The sequence below is a fragment of the Vanessa atalanta genome, chromosome 15 (genome assembly GCF_905147765.1).
Source record: "Vanessa atalanta chromosome 15, ilVanAtal1.2, whole genome shotgun sequence".
Classification (NCBI taxonomy): Eukaryota; Metazoa; Arthropoda; class Insecta; order Lepidoptera; family Nymphalidae; genus Vanessa; species Vanessa atalanta.
The window spans coordinates 5,621,392-5,637,646 of record NC_061885.1 but is presented as its reverse complement, the minus strand read 5'-3'; the positions used below and the strand labels follow the sequence as shown (position 1 = coordinate 5,637,646).

The following is a 16,255-nucleotide window of genomic DNA, read 5'->3' as shown; positions in this document are numbered from 1 at the left end:
TCAAGATCATAAACATATTTATTTATAAAAGAAATATTAAAAAATAATCGTTTTATACGTATACGTACAATAGAATATATATTGATTTTAGTTTAGATTATACTCAAATATTAATAAAATATATAAAAAAAATCCTATACCTATTTATTTTGAAAATGACTTGTATATGGGGTTTGTGCATCGAAAATTAAACAGTTTAATTTTTACAGGTTTTATTAGATTCATTTAATTATAAATTAAATAAAATATGTATAGTTTTTCTAATTTTACTTTCAAAATTCCACAAACAACTGTTATCGGAATTTTGGAAGAAAAATTAAAGTGGAAATACATGTGGTGGAAATAAATAATAGTGTTGTATTAAAAATAAAGATATTCATATTAACCATAAACTTATAGTGCATAATATAGCTGTGTTATTAGCAAATCGCACGAAATACGTAAATTTAAGGTTTTTTTATCTTTTTTCCTACTTCCATAGGAATAGGTCACGTGTAAATATATTTGTTTTAGGGTTGCCGAATATCCATAGTTTGACTATGGATTGTTGATTTTGAAAATTATTTAGGGTATCGATAGTACTATCGATATTATTGTCTTCTGTCAATACTATCGACAGTAACGATAGCTTTCCGATTTATTGACAATACTCTTGCCTAAACCTCAAAAATAATAAATCAATCAATAAAATAATAATATTAATAATCTCTCCATAGTGGAACATCAATATGCAACACTAATTTGATTTAAATAATTCGTTGCGGCGCGGTGTTGTTAAAATAAAAGGACTACTGTAATTTTTGTCGCTGTTATGTAATAGTTATAATCGTACCTATACATATATTTTTAAAGATAATAAATCACAATTTATTTCATTAATTAACATAAGGATTGTTAACATTATGTCCTTAAATATATTCAAATATGAATTAAAAATTGTTACTGTAGAAATCCTGATCCTGACCGCGTGTAATGGTGGCAAGAATGCTAGCAGCATTTCCCCGTTGAATGGCAATACCGATCCTCTGGGCAAAAAACGAATCAGCTCTCCTGTCACCAGTGAAGACAATAAGGCGTGGTGTTTTACTTTTAATGAAGCTTTTTACACCACTACTCCAAGGGCCAAATGTTTCGGCTTTTTTGCTTCAGCTTTTTCCGCAGTGGCACAAGGGCCCGTCCTCGTTCCCAGGGGACCAATGTCAGTCCATCAGGTCTCTTACCATCATCACGACTAATTCCACGAGACTGAGCAAGAACAGGAACATCGATGGTGGCAAGCGCCCTTTTTATTGTGTCATTAAGAGAACCGTTGCGAAAAAGCCTACCTGAACTCCTTGGACAAGAGAGACCATGTAAACCGAAAGAGTCCTCCTCCTTTCCCCACGGGCATTTGTGCTTAGCGAAAAGCACAGCGGTGTTCCCAGTCGGAGACCAATTGATATGCGGAAACATTCATTATCTAAAAGTGTCCCAAGATTTTTAGAGGCTAATTAATTCAAAAACATTTTGAAAAATTCAATTTAAGGCCAACTTTATCAAATTGTTCTAATTTTAATTAAATCTTCAATAACGTCAACTACTTTACCTCCTAGTTCCATCATCTAGGTACCAAACAATTTAGATTTTAAATTTGAAATGCAGTTATGGATATCTAAGCTAAAAAGAGCAGGATCTAGTGGATCTCCTTGCTGAACACCTACATTAGAATTAATTGTATCTCCGGCAAAAAATAATTTCAAAGGTGAATTATAACACTGTTAAACGTAAGGCAATGTGTAAATTTCAGGCAGATCAGAGGAGACTTCGTTAAGCAAGCTTGTCCTATCTTTAGATCAACTTTCAGAAGCACCTCGGCCTCGTTTCCCTTTAGAAAGGAGTAGAGTGTACTGCTGCTTCATAGCCACACCTGCATCCAAAACCTTTTAAAATTTGGTTTTTAGGGTGGAAACTATGTGCCTACATGCTAATTTAGATGTCAAACGGTGAAAGAGGTCCCGAAGGAGGAAGAGGAGTGCTGTTGGACGGATACTTTCGTCTTTTTTATTAAAGGCACAAAGTCTTGCACCATCAAGATGTGGTAAAAAGGATGAAGTCACCTTACCATACCATAGCATAAAATTGCAAATATTAATTATATCACTCACTCGGCTGAGGCACTCACAAGACCTTTAAGATGTTGTGGACTAATATCATCAATGCCACTAGCAGATCCGCTAGAGAATGATTTAATGGCGGCAAAGATATCCTCTTCTTTAAACTGTAAAATTTTTTTTCTTATAGGCGGAACTGGATGTACTGATTTTGTATTTGGCAAAAAATGCTTTTCTTGCAAGGATACTAACTTTATATTCAACATATAACGTTATAATGAGCCGAGATGGCCCAGTGGTTAGAACGCGTGCATCTTAACCGATGATTTCGGGTTCAAACCCAGGCAGGCACCACTGAAATTTCATGTGCTTAATTTGTGTTTATAATTCATCTCGTGCTCGGCGGTGAAGGAAAACATCGTGAGGAAACCTGCATGTGTCTAATTTCAACGAAATTCTGCCACATGTGTATTCCGTCAACCCGCATTGGAGCAGCGTGGTGGAATATGCTCCAAACCTTCTCCTCAAAGGGAGAGGAGGCCTTTATCCCAGCAGTGGGACATTTACGGGCTGCTAATGCTAATGCTAATGCTATTCAACATATTTTTTTAAATCAAAATTTTGAGGTCGAGGTAAATATCTAGGAATTGAAATTTGGATATCTTATAAACTATTTTGTTTTAATAGGTTTTTTAGACATGAAAAAATTTATAAGAACATATAAAAATTGCCATGCCGAATTACTATTGGAAAGAAATTTTTGAACTATAATGGATAAAGATCTAGCAAGAGATATTCTCGCTCCCCTAAGGAATCATTTTATTAGTGGAATATTTTGGTGACATTTTGTTAATAGATTATCAAATGGATCAAATCTGTGTCACTGTTTGTATTAGTAGATAAATTAGAAAAATTATCAGATTTTCCTAATGGAGGGCTATGACAGCGGGTTGTATAAATTTTTAAGGCTTTTTGGCTTCTGAAACTGGTAGAGATGGCAGTCGCCGCTATGAATTGAACTTAAATTATAATAATAAAGTCATAAATAGTGAACGGGAAGTTGCTTCAGTTTTTGAACAATTTTTTGCTGACATATCAGTTTCTACAACTAAGTTACTTATTTCTTCTCCAGCAGTTGCCGAATCATTGATGAAAGAAAATATACGAGAATGAAAAAGAAATAAGAAAACTGCTGATCTATGGGGTATTTCTGTAAAGGTGATTAATTCAATTATTGATTTGATTGCACCTTATCTTGCAATAATATTCAATGATTGTGTTCAACGTGGTGTATTTCCTGACCTGATGAAACATAGTTAAGTCATTCCAATATTTAAATCTGGTAGCTCTTCAGATCCTAACAACTATAAGCCAATCTCGATACTACCAACCCACAGCAAAATATTTGAAAAAAATATGCTAAATCAATTATTAGCATATTTCAATAGATACAATCTGCTTCATAGAAAACAATTTGGATTTACGTGGGGTCGCTCGACTACCGACGCGGGTATCGAACTTATAAGAAATATCTATGAAGCCTGGGAGAGGTCACAGGATGCCTTAGGTATTTCTGCGACTTATCCAAAACCTTTGATTGTGTTCAACATGAAACTCTGGTCAGGAAACTATATCACTATGGAATTAGAGAATGTGCACTCGACCTCCTGATTTCTTATCTTAACAATAGAATTCAGAGGGTTGACTTTAAAGGGACAAAGTCTCCTGGGGTCTCAGTTGGTATAGGGGTCCCACAAGATTCAATTCTTGGACTTTTTCTATTCCTCATATACATAAATGACTTGCCCTTCCTTGTTGGGAACAAACATGATATAGTAGTTTGCTGATGATACCTCTTTGGTTTTTAAAATTAATAGGAAACAGGTCAGTATGACGATGTAAACAATGCTGTCTGATATAGTACACTGGTTTAGCGTAAATAATCTTAGGCTGAATAATAAAAAAAAAAATTTAGCACACCAAAAGTAAAAAATGTAAAACCCGATGTACTTATCAATGGAGAATCGGTGGATCCAGTTGAAACAACTGAATTTCTTGGCCTTACTCTTGATGCCAAGTTACAGTGGCTCGCCCATATAAACGGATTGGCGGGTAGACTTAGTTCTGCGGCATTTGCGGACATAAAAAATAGATTATTTACCGATGTTGATACGGCTCGCCTAGTTTATTCCAGTTACTTTCACAGTATAATGTGAAATAAAGTATAAAGTGCAATCTATAACCTAGGAGCCAAGGAATCATTAAGGTATACATATAAAGAAATTAAGATATTAACTGTTGCTTCTCAATATATATTCTGTAATGTTTTGTATGTACGGAAAAATATTAATGTTTTTATGAGAAAATGTGATACTCATAACATTGGTACAAGGAACAAACACAATCTTGTTACTCCCGTTACTCGACTGCATAGAGACAGTCACTCTTTTGTGGGGCAATGTATACGCTTCTATAACAGGATTCCAGAAAGAGTTCAAAATGCGTCTGTTGCCAAATTAAAAAAAAATGTTAAGTTACGCTTGTGAGCTAAAGGTTACTATACAATTAGTGAGTTTATGTTTGATAGCACACCTTGGGAATAAAACGATCACCTCCTGGCTGTTTCTATTCATATACAATTATATATGTAATTAATTTGACAAAAAAAAAGACCCGCTGAGTTTCTTTCGCCGGTTCTTCTCAGGTCAGGGTGTGCCTTTTTCCGAACCGGTGGTAGTGTTTAATTTGACTATCAATAAGAAAGTGTAATGCTTCTATGTTGAATAAAAGAATTTGAGTTTAAGTTTGAGTTTGAAAAGCCTTCCATTGGGGACATGTTAAGTAGTCCGGCGGGGAATTAATGATTGTCCTATCATGATTAGAATATAACATTTAACTATATATATATAGTGTATATATATATATATACACTTATAAACATTCCAAACTCATAACGTCACTATAATGGCGTTGGAGTATCACTAGCACAACATTTCATCATACCGCTCGTCGTTGGGAAGGCTGCTTGGCTGGACTCTGCCTTTGCTTGGTAACGTCTCACTCGCCACGATTCTTGCGAACAAAATCACAACAAAAACAAGACCTATCAGCGCGCCTTTCCTTTTGCCCATGACTTGACCATCATCCCCTATCACGCAGAGTCCAGTTTCTTGTAGCCCCAGGCTAATGCGGGCTTGTGCGGAGTTGCTTCAATTGTGTCTTAACTTAACTAATTATAAATATTTTTTTCTTTCCATTCCTGATAAATAAGGCTTACAGTGGAACATTTGCTAAAATTTATCGTAGCTGATACGCACGCACTCACATACATACATATACTTACATACTAAAACAAAATTTATGTTCACTCTTTTATTATTTATAAATGCTTTACTTTAAGTAATTGTGATTTGTTATATTAAAAACGATATTTGCAGTGCGCATTCCGTCAATTGCACCAACTGTGAAATAAGTGACAGTTACATTAACGGTGGTTATATTAGAAAATTTAACATGAGCGTTAAGTTTTCTTGAATTTCCTAATGTTCCGACCAACTTATTTTTTTTTTTTTATAATAACTTACCAAAATATATATATACAGGGTGTCCCAAAAGTCGACGTCAAGCCGAAATTTCCTGACAGGTAATGCCACACCAGTTATCAGAAAAATTTAAAAAAAAATTTAAGTCATGAATTTTTGAAGTTATGGAAATTTTTCTTTTATTCCAGAAAATGTACACCATGTGACCGTTTTTTCATTCCTGTTGTTACAAATATTTACTTTTTGCCAATTTTTTTTCTCTTACGTCATCCCGAATAGTGCATTATGTAACCTATGATCCTAAACCCTGTGCCGATCACTCCAACTTGTAGGAAAATGTCATTTTATACCGTACCAAGTTTTCAAAATTAATTTTTCGCTCTACTTCAACTGATCGTCCTGAAAAAAAAATGTACTACTGCAGTTTGGCAAGCAGCTTTAAAAGTTAGCGCATTTAATAAGGATTCTAACGTAGTATAACACTTACTCCATTATTTCTTAGATCGGCCTTAAATTTTTTTTTTGTTAAACAAAGTCTGTTTTTAACAATCTCTTTGAAATTACAAAAAACGATTCTAGTGCACTCAAAGCGTTCCTAATGACCACAACGTGGTTTAAATAAGATGGAGAGAGACATTCCATAAAGTGTGAGCGAAACAGATAGTGACGCAGTGAACAGTAGACGGTGCACATTGGTAAAAACTCTGTGATCCGGATAGCGATCTGCATTAGGGTATCTCTCGCGATACCGTCTCGCGGCTTCACTGGCATTACATAAACATTCTCCATAAATGAAGTGCATGTTGACATATTCCTGTGTAGTGTACGTAGCGTAGTATGGTACAAATACACAATAACACGTAAGTCCAGGGAAAAGCAAAGGTCGTCGTAGATCACAAATGTAAAAATCCAAATCACAAGCAAACAAGTCAAGCAAAAGTAGTAAAAACACAAAATAACACCAGCGATTACGAAAAGATGCGTAGTAAACGAAGGAGCGTTGCGTACTGATCTGTAGTGCGTGTATCAATACCAATAAGTAGCGTCTCTACCTGTCTTGCTCACACTTAACATGACTCTATATCTCTCTGTCTCGTTCACTTATTTGCGTCCGTATGTCATAAGCGTCACTATCTGTCTCGCTCACACTTTATGGAATGCCTCTCTCCATCTTATGTAAACCACGCTGTGGTCATTAGGAACGCTTTGAGTGCACTAGAATCGTTTTTTGTAATTTCAAAGAGATTGTTGAAAACAGACTTTGTTTAACAAAAAAAAAATTTATGGCCGATCTAAGAAATAAAGGAGTAAGTGTTATACCACGTTAGAATCCTTATTAAATGCGCTAACTTTTAAAGCTGCTTGCCAAACTGCAGTAGTACATTTTTTTTTCAGGACGATCAGTTGAAGTAGAGCGAAAAATTAATTTTGAAAACTTGGTACGGTATAAAATGACATTTTCCTACAAGTTGGAGTGATCGGCACAGAGTTTAGGATCATAGGTTACATAAAGCACTATTCGGGATGACGTAAGAGAAAAAAAATTGGCAAAAAGTAAATATTTGTAACAACAGGAATGAAAAAACGGTCACATGGTGTACATTTTCTGGAATAAAAGAAAAATTTCCATAACTTCAAAAATACATGACTTAAATATTTTTTTTAATTTTTCTGATAACTGGTGTGGCATTACCTGTCAGGAAATTTCGGCTTGACGTCGACTTTTGGGACACCCTGTATATATATGTATGCGAAATTGGTCCAGCCGCTCACGCGTGATACCGTGACCAAGGAAAATAGGGATTCACTTGTATATAAAAACCTCTAGACGCTATTCTCCTAAAATCTTAAAATATAAGTATCCTAAGTAAATGTTAAAAACACTTTCAAACATAGCGGTCATTTTCAAGTTATTATGTATGAGAGTAACAAATATTAAATGCACTTAGGCCCTGTTACAAATTGTAAAGAAGAATAAAAGTAATCAAATCCTGGGTTAGGTTACGTAGAAATGATAACATATTACCAATATTTCACGTGAAGTATTGTCAATAATTATCCATATCTTAGATGAAACCTCCGGTTCAACGCATATTATCTGATAGCTAAATTTGACAGAAAATAAAGAACATAATTATGGTAAACGAAAAAATTATACCAACAATGTGTATGTAGACCGTCGTTCGCTTCTCATAGTCGAGCCTCTTGCGCTGACTGCCGTCGCATCGCTGACCGCCTCTATAATTATTTTGGTTATGCGAAAGTTTAAATTTTACGATAACTCCTAAGATATCGATTCCAATTATATAGTGAAAAGTGCAAATACGTTCTTGATTTTACTAGAGATAATAAATATTTTAATTTATAAATATATCAACACCATATCGATTAAAAAAGCTTTGCAAACTAATCATTATTTTTGGCCAAATTTTAAAAGTAAAGATAGATATTGTATGTTATCCTTATAGGATAAATATATGCTATCGCAGACATTTTTTAAGATTTGTCATGTGGAACAATACGGACATATATTATTTTCGGGTAACGATAGCTATTTACGCAACGTACGTAATGGAAGATACACGACCTAGTCAACTAATATCACCATGGATTTAGCTAATTTATAAATATTTATCCATAATATATAGTCTATGACTATCTGAAATAATGTACCCAAAATGCCACAAACACCACAATGGATTTGAACAACGCTCTAGAGATGCATCCCGATGCTTGCTTGATGCCCAATGGTAGCATAGCGATGGTAGTTTTCTATTTTTCTTCCTTCTTCTATTGTAGTTGATTCATGTGTTTGTGTATATGTTATGTTTATTTATTTATTTATTTATTTAAAAACTTTATTGACCAACAACAAAAGTTGGAACAAAAGGCGGACTTAATGCCTGAAGGCATTCTCTACCAGTCAACCTTTAGGCCAAACAGAAAGTCATGAAGGCGGTAACAATAAATTTTACAATAAATACTATAATAATAATAATGAAACAGAAACATAGATAAAATATTATATATATGCATGAGAATACACATTTATAATTAACAGAGACATAATAGAAATTTTAAAAACAGAGCGTAGTGAGAGAAAGAAGGAGAAACTTAAGAGAGGTTTTTAATAAGATGATCCTGTAAACGACGCTTGAACAATGCCTTAGTGGAAGCCTTTCTAATTTCTACCGGAAGTTTATTCCATAATCTGACAGCTTGGACGGAGAAAGCGTTAGTTAGGAAACCAGAGAAGTGACTGGGAAAAGAGAGAAGGAGAGAATCAATAGAGCGTAGCTGTCGATCGTGATTGTCAGAAAGAAATTTGAATTTATCCTTTAAGTAATCAGGGGAAAGCGGGTCAAAAAGAATAGAAAAAAGAGAACACAGTAGCCGTAAATCTCTGCGTTGGCGGATAGGGAGCCATTTGAGTTCGGCTCGACAGTGGGAAATGTGGTCGAATTTTCGAAGGCAGAAGATGAAACGCAGGGAATTATTTATGAGGCGATCGAGTTTGTTTAAAAAAAATTCATTGAGATCGACATAACACACATCAGCGTAATCGATGATCGGATATATAAGGGCTTGCACTAGCAAAACTTTGGTTTTAATAGGGAGAAAATTTCTTAATCTATTGAGACACCTTAAGGTGGCGGTAACCGAGCGACTAACTTCATTAATATGCACCTTCCAGCTCAAAGTTGAATCAATGTGCAGTCCGAGATCTTTAACATTTTGAGAGTAAGGTATGATATTGTTATTAAACACGATATTTGGCAAAGAAGAAATATCGCACTTGGAAATGATACGCGAACTACCAACAATGATCGCCTGACACTTAGCTGGATTTACCATGATACCATATTTATTAGACCAGTTATATATGTAAGTAAGGTTTTGATTAATTTTATTTACAGCTGAATCGATATCCTCCAACTTAGTATGAATATAGAGTTGCAGATCATCGGCGTAGAAATGGTAAGAACAGTCGATGTTATAAGTAAGAAAATTTATAAAAATAGAAAAAATAATAGGAGAAAGGATGCCACCCTGCGGCACGCCAGCAGATAGGTCAAGCCACCCGGAAAGACATTGATCCAGCCTGACCGCTTGCTGGCGGCCGCGAAGATATGAGGAGAACCACTCCAGAGCTGATGAAGAAAAGTTTAAATGCTTAAAAATGGCAAGAACAATATCATGATCTACTAAGTTAAACGCGTTGGAAAAATCAATAAGGACCAGTATGGTGATCAATCTATTCTCCATACCAATCCGAATATCCTCAGTTACTTTGAGAAGAGCAGTAGCTGTACTATGGCCTGGTCGGAAACCTGACTGATATGAGCTGAGAATATTATTGTTATAAACAAAGGAAGAGACTTGTTGGTAAATACTTAATTCTAAGACTTTTGACAAGAAAGGAAGAATGGAAATGGGTCTGTAGTGATTTAACTGGGAGGGGTTGGAAACTTTAGGAAGAGGAATAACATAAGCTCTACGCCATAGTACAGGGAACTCTCCTGATGAAATAGAAAAATTTACAATGTGAGTTATAGCTGGCAGTAAATAGTCTAGAATAGATGTTATCATATATCGATTAATGCCATCAACACCAGTAGCATTCGATGTGATTGACAGTATAATTTTACGAATTTCTTCATCAGACACTGGAGAAAGAACGAAGTCGTTAAAAGAAGGAGAGGCCATGGATTCAATTTCTGAAATAGTACGTAATTTAATATTAGGACATAATAGAGTAGAAGAAGAAAAATGTGAGTTTAAACTATCAGGAGACAATGAAGGCACAGAAAATTTATTGTTACGCTTATTTATGCCTAATGTTTGTAGAAACTTCCATATTGAGGCCACAGACGAGTTACTTACGTTAATATGACAATAGTGGCGTTTGGCTGTTCTTACCATCAAGTTACACCGGTTGCGAGCAGCCTTATATAATTCCCAATTTTCTTTGCACCTGTCATGTTTATATTTGCGGAAAGCACGATCACGACGAGACATAGCCATACGCACCCCTTTAGTAATCCAAGGAGCGGGCGGTCTTCTTATCTTGACAGGACACATTGGTGCATGTTAACGAATTTATTCGTTAAATTAAAAACTTTTCGGATTTGAAAATAATCGTTTGAATATACGCTATGAATATATGTCATAAATAATCCAGATATTGGCAATAAAAATTCTACATCAGAAGTGGACTCGAACGAACAACCTGATATGGATCTCCCGGTGAGCGAGGTCCTTTTTTATTTGACAGTGGATCTTCTTGTTCCTTTTTAAAAGCAAGTCACGTCTATATGTCTATGTATTCCGGGTCTTAGTACCCGGAAACATATAGACGTTACTTATTAACCTTGTATACCTTATTGGTATTGGTGATGATGATCTATAATGCACTCCTCGTGGTGAACTTTGGGCAACGGGGTCGGCTTGAGCTTGCTCGTCAGCCACGGCTAAGACTGGCGGGAGGGATGCAGCGGGGCTGCTCCCTAATCGGCGTCAGGGCGGACCATGTGAGTGGCCTCGTTGGATAGGAGGGAGTGGGAGGGTTCGCTACTCGAGCCTCCCAGGTGTCGTTGGTGGTGTTTGACCGCCGGTGTAAACACCGGCGATCAGCGGCGGAGCCTACCATCTTATCCGCCGCAGGGCGTCAGCTTTGTTGACGCCCAGCCTCCATTGGCGGACTCGGGCGAGTTCGGCACATTCCCACGTGGAGGATGAGGGGGAAGGCGCGTACTAGGCGCGCTTTCCATGAATATTCAGCCGCCTTACGGCTGCTGCCGCTGGTGGGGTCGCGGTTGCATGCCCCTGGCGATCCCGTGGCCTCACCACTCGGCGGCATGGTGGAAGCCCGAGGATGGTTTTAGTAAGTAGGACAGGGCATTAGCTTTAGCGTGCCTTGGCACGGCGCATTAGATCCCGGTTGAGTCCCACATACCCGTCCCGGTCCCCCGACCGGGCGACATGCGTAAATGCATTTCCTCCTTGTAAAACAAAAAAAAGAGGGTGCTAGAGATTAATTGATCCGTATAAAACCCGTTTCACGCCGCACCCTTTTTCAGCTCAAAAAATTGTTAATGTAAAGATTCAGTAGCTTTTAGAGGCAGGGGTTATCCGCGAAAGCTCTTCACCATTTGCTAGTCTGATGAAACAACAAAATGTGGCGCACCATCCATATATATTTTACGAGGAAACTGAGCGGAAAGAACGACCGCAAGGAATACTGCTCAGTCATAATAGATGCGTACTCTAATTATGTTTTGCTGGAACATACATTATCGTTAGATGCTAATACTTTATGGTAGGGCTTCGTGCAAGCCGACCTGGATAGGTACCACCCACTCAACAAGACATTCTACCACCCAACAGCAGTACTCAGTACTGATATGTTCCGGTTTGAAGGGTGAGCGAGTTTAACTTCAGGCACAAGGGACGTAACATCTTACTTCCCAATGTTGGTGGCGCATTGGCGATGTAAGAAATGGTTAATATTTAGTACAGCACCATTGACTATGGGCGGTGGTGACCTCTTAACATCGATTGGCGCATTTGCTCCTACCTATATCATAAAATAATAATAATAGTGCTGTACAAGCGCTTAAAAAGGCAAAAAACGCAAATTTGTCTTTTTGGAGCACCAAGACGCATAATTGCTAATCAAGATCGTTGTTGCCGAACTTAAGGAAAACCAAATTTAAGGCTTTTTCCTTTTGTAGTTATTTTAATGAATCGATATTGATGACTATTTTTAATTTATCCATAAAAAAAGACTTGAATTTGTGAATAATCGTTTGAATATCTATGATCATGGATAATCCTGATAATGCCATTAACACGTCTATAAATAAATGGATTGGAATGGAAGTTCAAATAATATTTCGTCTCTTTGTCAAGGCATCAAAAAACTTGTTTGAGAGCCAGAGATAATCCCAAATGTTTCAAATATAATCATAAAGTGTTTAAGATTCTTATAGCCTAGAAACACTTAATTACATCTATGATCTATACATATAATATAATTTGTCTGTTTGTAATATTAAAATAACCGCTTTTTACTAAATGCATATGTATGTTTACGCGAAACATATAGCAAAATAACATTTTTTTTTTGTTTTTATCCGTCTGTCTGTTTGTTCCGGCTAATCTCTGCAACGGCTGGACTGATTTTGACGGGACTTTCACTGTCAGATAGCTGATGTAATAAGGAGTAACTTAGGCTACAACAATAACAATTTTGTTCAATTCAGGTAGTATTTATTACTTTCCCATTAGATTTTAAAGTCCCCCAGTCTTTACTTGGAATCTTTGGCAGCAATCCCTGATGAGCTATATATTTCTGTATGTAATGTATTTATTTAGTATTATGTATATTTGAAATAATAAGGACAATTTTGGAAGAACCAGTGATAATCACAGTAAGTATAGGCACGTAGTAGAAGTAGGGATAAGCTAATAGTGCAAGTTATCAATAAATTATTCCTGGGACATGTTATTTGTTTCTATAACAAGATTAGATTATGGAGATAATTTTAAATTTATCAATGAATAAAAATAATTATATTACTCGACAAATGATTATAATATAGGGAGGTGATAAAAAGCGTGACATTTTCATGATTGATTCAGCCAAAAAATATAAATATAAATTTTACTGTAATTGATTGAAATCGAAAAAATAACAGCCACTGAGTTTCTAGCTGGTTCTTTTTGATTGCTTTTATAAAACAAAATAATAGATTTAATAGAATCCTATAAATGTTTGTTGTTGTTGATCTAATAGTTTTTGTAAGGAATAAAGTTTATTTGCGATTTTCGATTGCTTGTAAAAAAAATCTTAATTTGCATCTCGAATTGAGTAATCGTCATCTTTCATAAAAGCAATTAATGAACATAGTAAATGTAAAAAAAAGGTAGAAATGCAGCCAGTTGTCTTTTGTAGAGCATGTCGTCATCTTATTGTAAAATGTTCCTTTTACATTTGTCTACTTTTCTGTAGACTATTAAAAAGTAGTAGTTTCCTGAATATCTCGTTTTTTTCTACAGCAAGCTACAATTTTAGTAGAGCATATCCCGGTGCTTGCTGCACTCTGACTATCCCCAACCTAAACTAATAAACTTAGAAAAAATGGTTAATGTATGAAATATACAATTTTTTTACTAAATTTAGATAGTTTAAAAACAAAAAAAAAGTTTATACATATTATTAATATTAAATATTTAGTCAGTCTTCTAATATCACAGATTGACACAGCCCCTTACACTTAGCAGAAGTCTTGTTAATTTTAAAATATTTTTTATACAAACAAACTAATATAGTTAAATTTCAGGCTGAAAATTTAAGTAATAATTTAAGCCATTTTTAGGAAGTAGGCTAGTTTAACAAATAGTTTTAACATATGTATGCTATTTGTTTAAGTCCATTGATAATTTTTATAGCACTTCTATACCCTGTTCACTTCACAATTTTTAATATTAGACAGTCTTTGATAAAGAAAAAAAGAATTTTTTAACAGTCCACCAGAACTTCAAAGAATGTTCCCAATGTATAAAGTTTGTCACAACACTTGTAAAGGCAATAAAGTTCAAAGTTCATACACAACTTTTTATTAGCATTCATAAAATAATTAATACATCGGTGGTATATTTACTTTAACGACGATCTCTATATGATCTATGTGATTCACGTTCCCGACTGCGACCATGTGAGCGGTCAGAGGTTCGCCATAAAAATTCATCTACTGAACGTTCATATGACCTTTTGTCATAAACAAGGACTGAACGAGGATAATCAGCTAAATCATAGTATCTTGGTGGTGGTGGTGGAGGTGGCAAGCCTTCATATGTAGCAATAGCCCCGCTAAATCCAGGTGGAGGTACATATGGCAATGGAGGCAGTTGATGATGCATAGAGCGCATGTATTCTGCAACATATGCTTCTGCTGCGGCAGAGCCAGTATTGTTATAAGTTTCACGGTTACGTGCATACCATGAAGGTAATCGATCTCTCATATATGGTGATGGTGATCTCCTCTTAAAAGAGGAAGATCCTAATCGATTCCTGGGGGAAATAAAGGGCTTTCTTCGGCTTCTTGAAGATGAATTCATTCGATTTCTGTAGCTTGTTCCTCTGGAGGCCAAAGGTGCTCTGTACGTCCTATAGCTACCCCCGCTCTTTAAATAAGCTTTCTTAGAAGCCTCTTTAGATTTTCTTAATATGGGTGTCATTTCTATGCCCTCATCTTCAGGAAATAGTCTACACAATTCTTCAGCAACCTTAGGTTCGATTTCTTGACCATCTCTGCCAATTTTCACAGGTTTACCCTCATTCCAGGGATTGTACAAATGAAGTGTACTGCTAAAGGACAGTTCTTTTCTGCAAATCCAATCCACTTTGAATACTCCATCTAAAACTTTTGCAGAAAGTCCAGGAGGAAGTACCCAAGATATTGGAGGGACATCTCTACGAGATTCACTTGCTAGTCTAGCAAAACCAGCAAATTTACCGCTTTCTTTAACAGAGAATATTAGTAGCACATTTCTAGATTCTCTAAAAGCTTGATTTAAATTTGCTTCATTTTGGGGTAAAGTTGACCATACACCTTTTGCTTTTGACAGTGTTATATTTTCGGCATTGTTTGATTTTATAAGAAAGAACCGTGTATCTCTAAATAAGTAATTTAGTTTTGTCATATAGTCATAGGTTTTGATCTTTGAATTAGTCGAAGTAACACAACGTCGCTTGGTCTGAACAGGAGAATGGCTGTCAGATTTAGTACGTTTACGATTAGCACGTCTAACTTTAGACTTATTGCTGCTGACTGTACTTATGCTTGGCGTACTCGAATCACTTGATGAAGAACTAGATACTTCGCTTCGAGTATCATAATCTTTACCCTCTTCTAACTGTTTTAATTCTTCTCCAATTTCTGCTTCGACTTCACCAACGCCAAGATTTACAGCGTCGGTGTTATTAGACACCTCCATTTTCAATGTGCAATGTTTTCTATTTTAATTTTATCATGAAATTACATTCCTTTAGAAATTATAAAACACAGATTGTCCAGGTATTTTACTTGAATAATAAATATATTATAACATTATAGTCTTAAATCTATTCAGAAAAGTTGAAGTTTTTAATACATACAACAATAAATTTGTTACAAATATCGCTTCTTATATTGTTATAGATAATAAAATTTCTACAAAAGATACACAGATCACACAATTCCAAATTGATCATTTAAATTTGTAGGCTAATCTGCACTATCAATATTTAACTAAACATATATTTTATAAAAAAAGTTTAATGTGTTATTAGAAATTCTTAAATCATTTATAAATTTTTTTATATACTAAGGCCTAAAAGTTAATATTTGCCTTATATAATAAGGCAAATATTAACCGCCTGAGATGTGATTTAATATTATGTACATACGTTCTTTGTGTTGGTCATTACCCTAGCTCAATAAATGTCAAATCATATAGAATATAATATTTGTATTGTAAAACAACTACACAAATAATATTGTTAAACAATACAAAATTAATGGCTAAATTAATTAATTACCTGGTTGTTCTAGTAATTAGCTAAATATGCAAAGAAAT

General features: G+C 35.3%; 1 protein-coding gene across 1 annotated transcript; it reads right to left on the bottom strand.

The window, feature by feature from the left end:
- Positions 1 to 13,023: 13,023 nt before the first annotated feature.
- LOC125069205 (YTH domain-containing protein 1) lies at positions 13,024 to 15,814 on the bottom strand. Its single transcript, XM_047678608.1, has one exon. The coding sequence runs from the start codon at positions 15,632 to 15,634 to the stop codon at positions 14,300 to 14,302; it is 1,335 nt and encodes a 444-aa protein (XP_047534564.1). The 5' UTR covers positions 15,635 to 15,814; the 3' UTR covers positions 13,024 to 14,299.
- Between the last annotated feature and the right edge of the window lie 441 nt (positions 15,815 to 16,255).

Excerpts from the sequence above, each read along its gene's own strand:
- LOC125069205 (XM_047678608.1), bottom strand. The coding sequence starts at position 15,634 with ATGGAGGTGTCTAATAACACCGACGCTGTAAATCTTGGCGTTGGTGAA.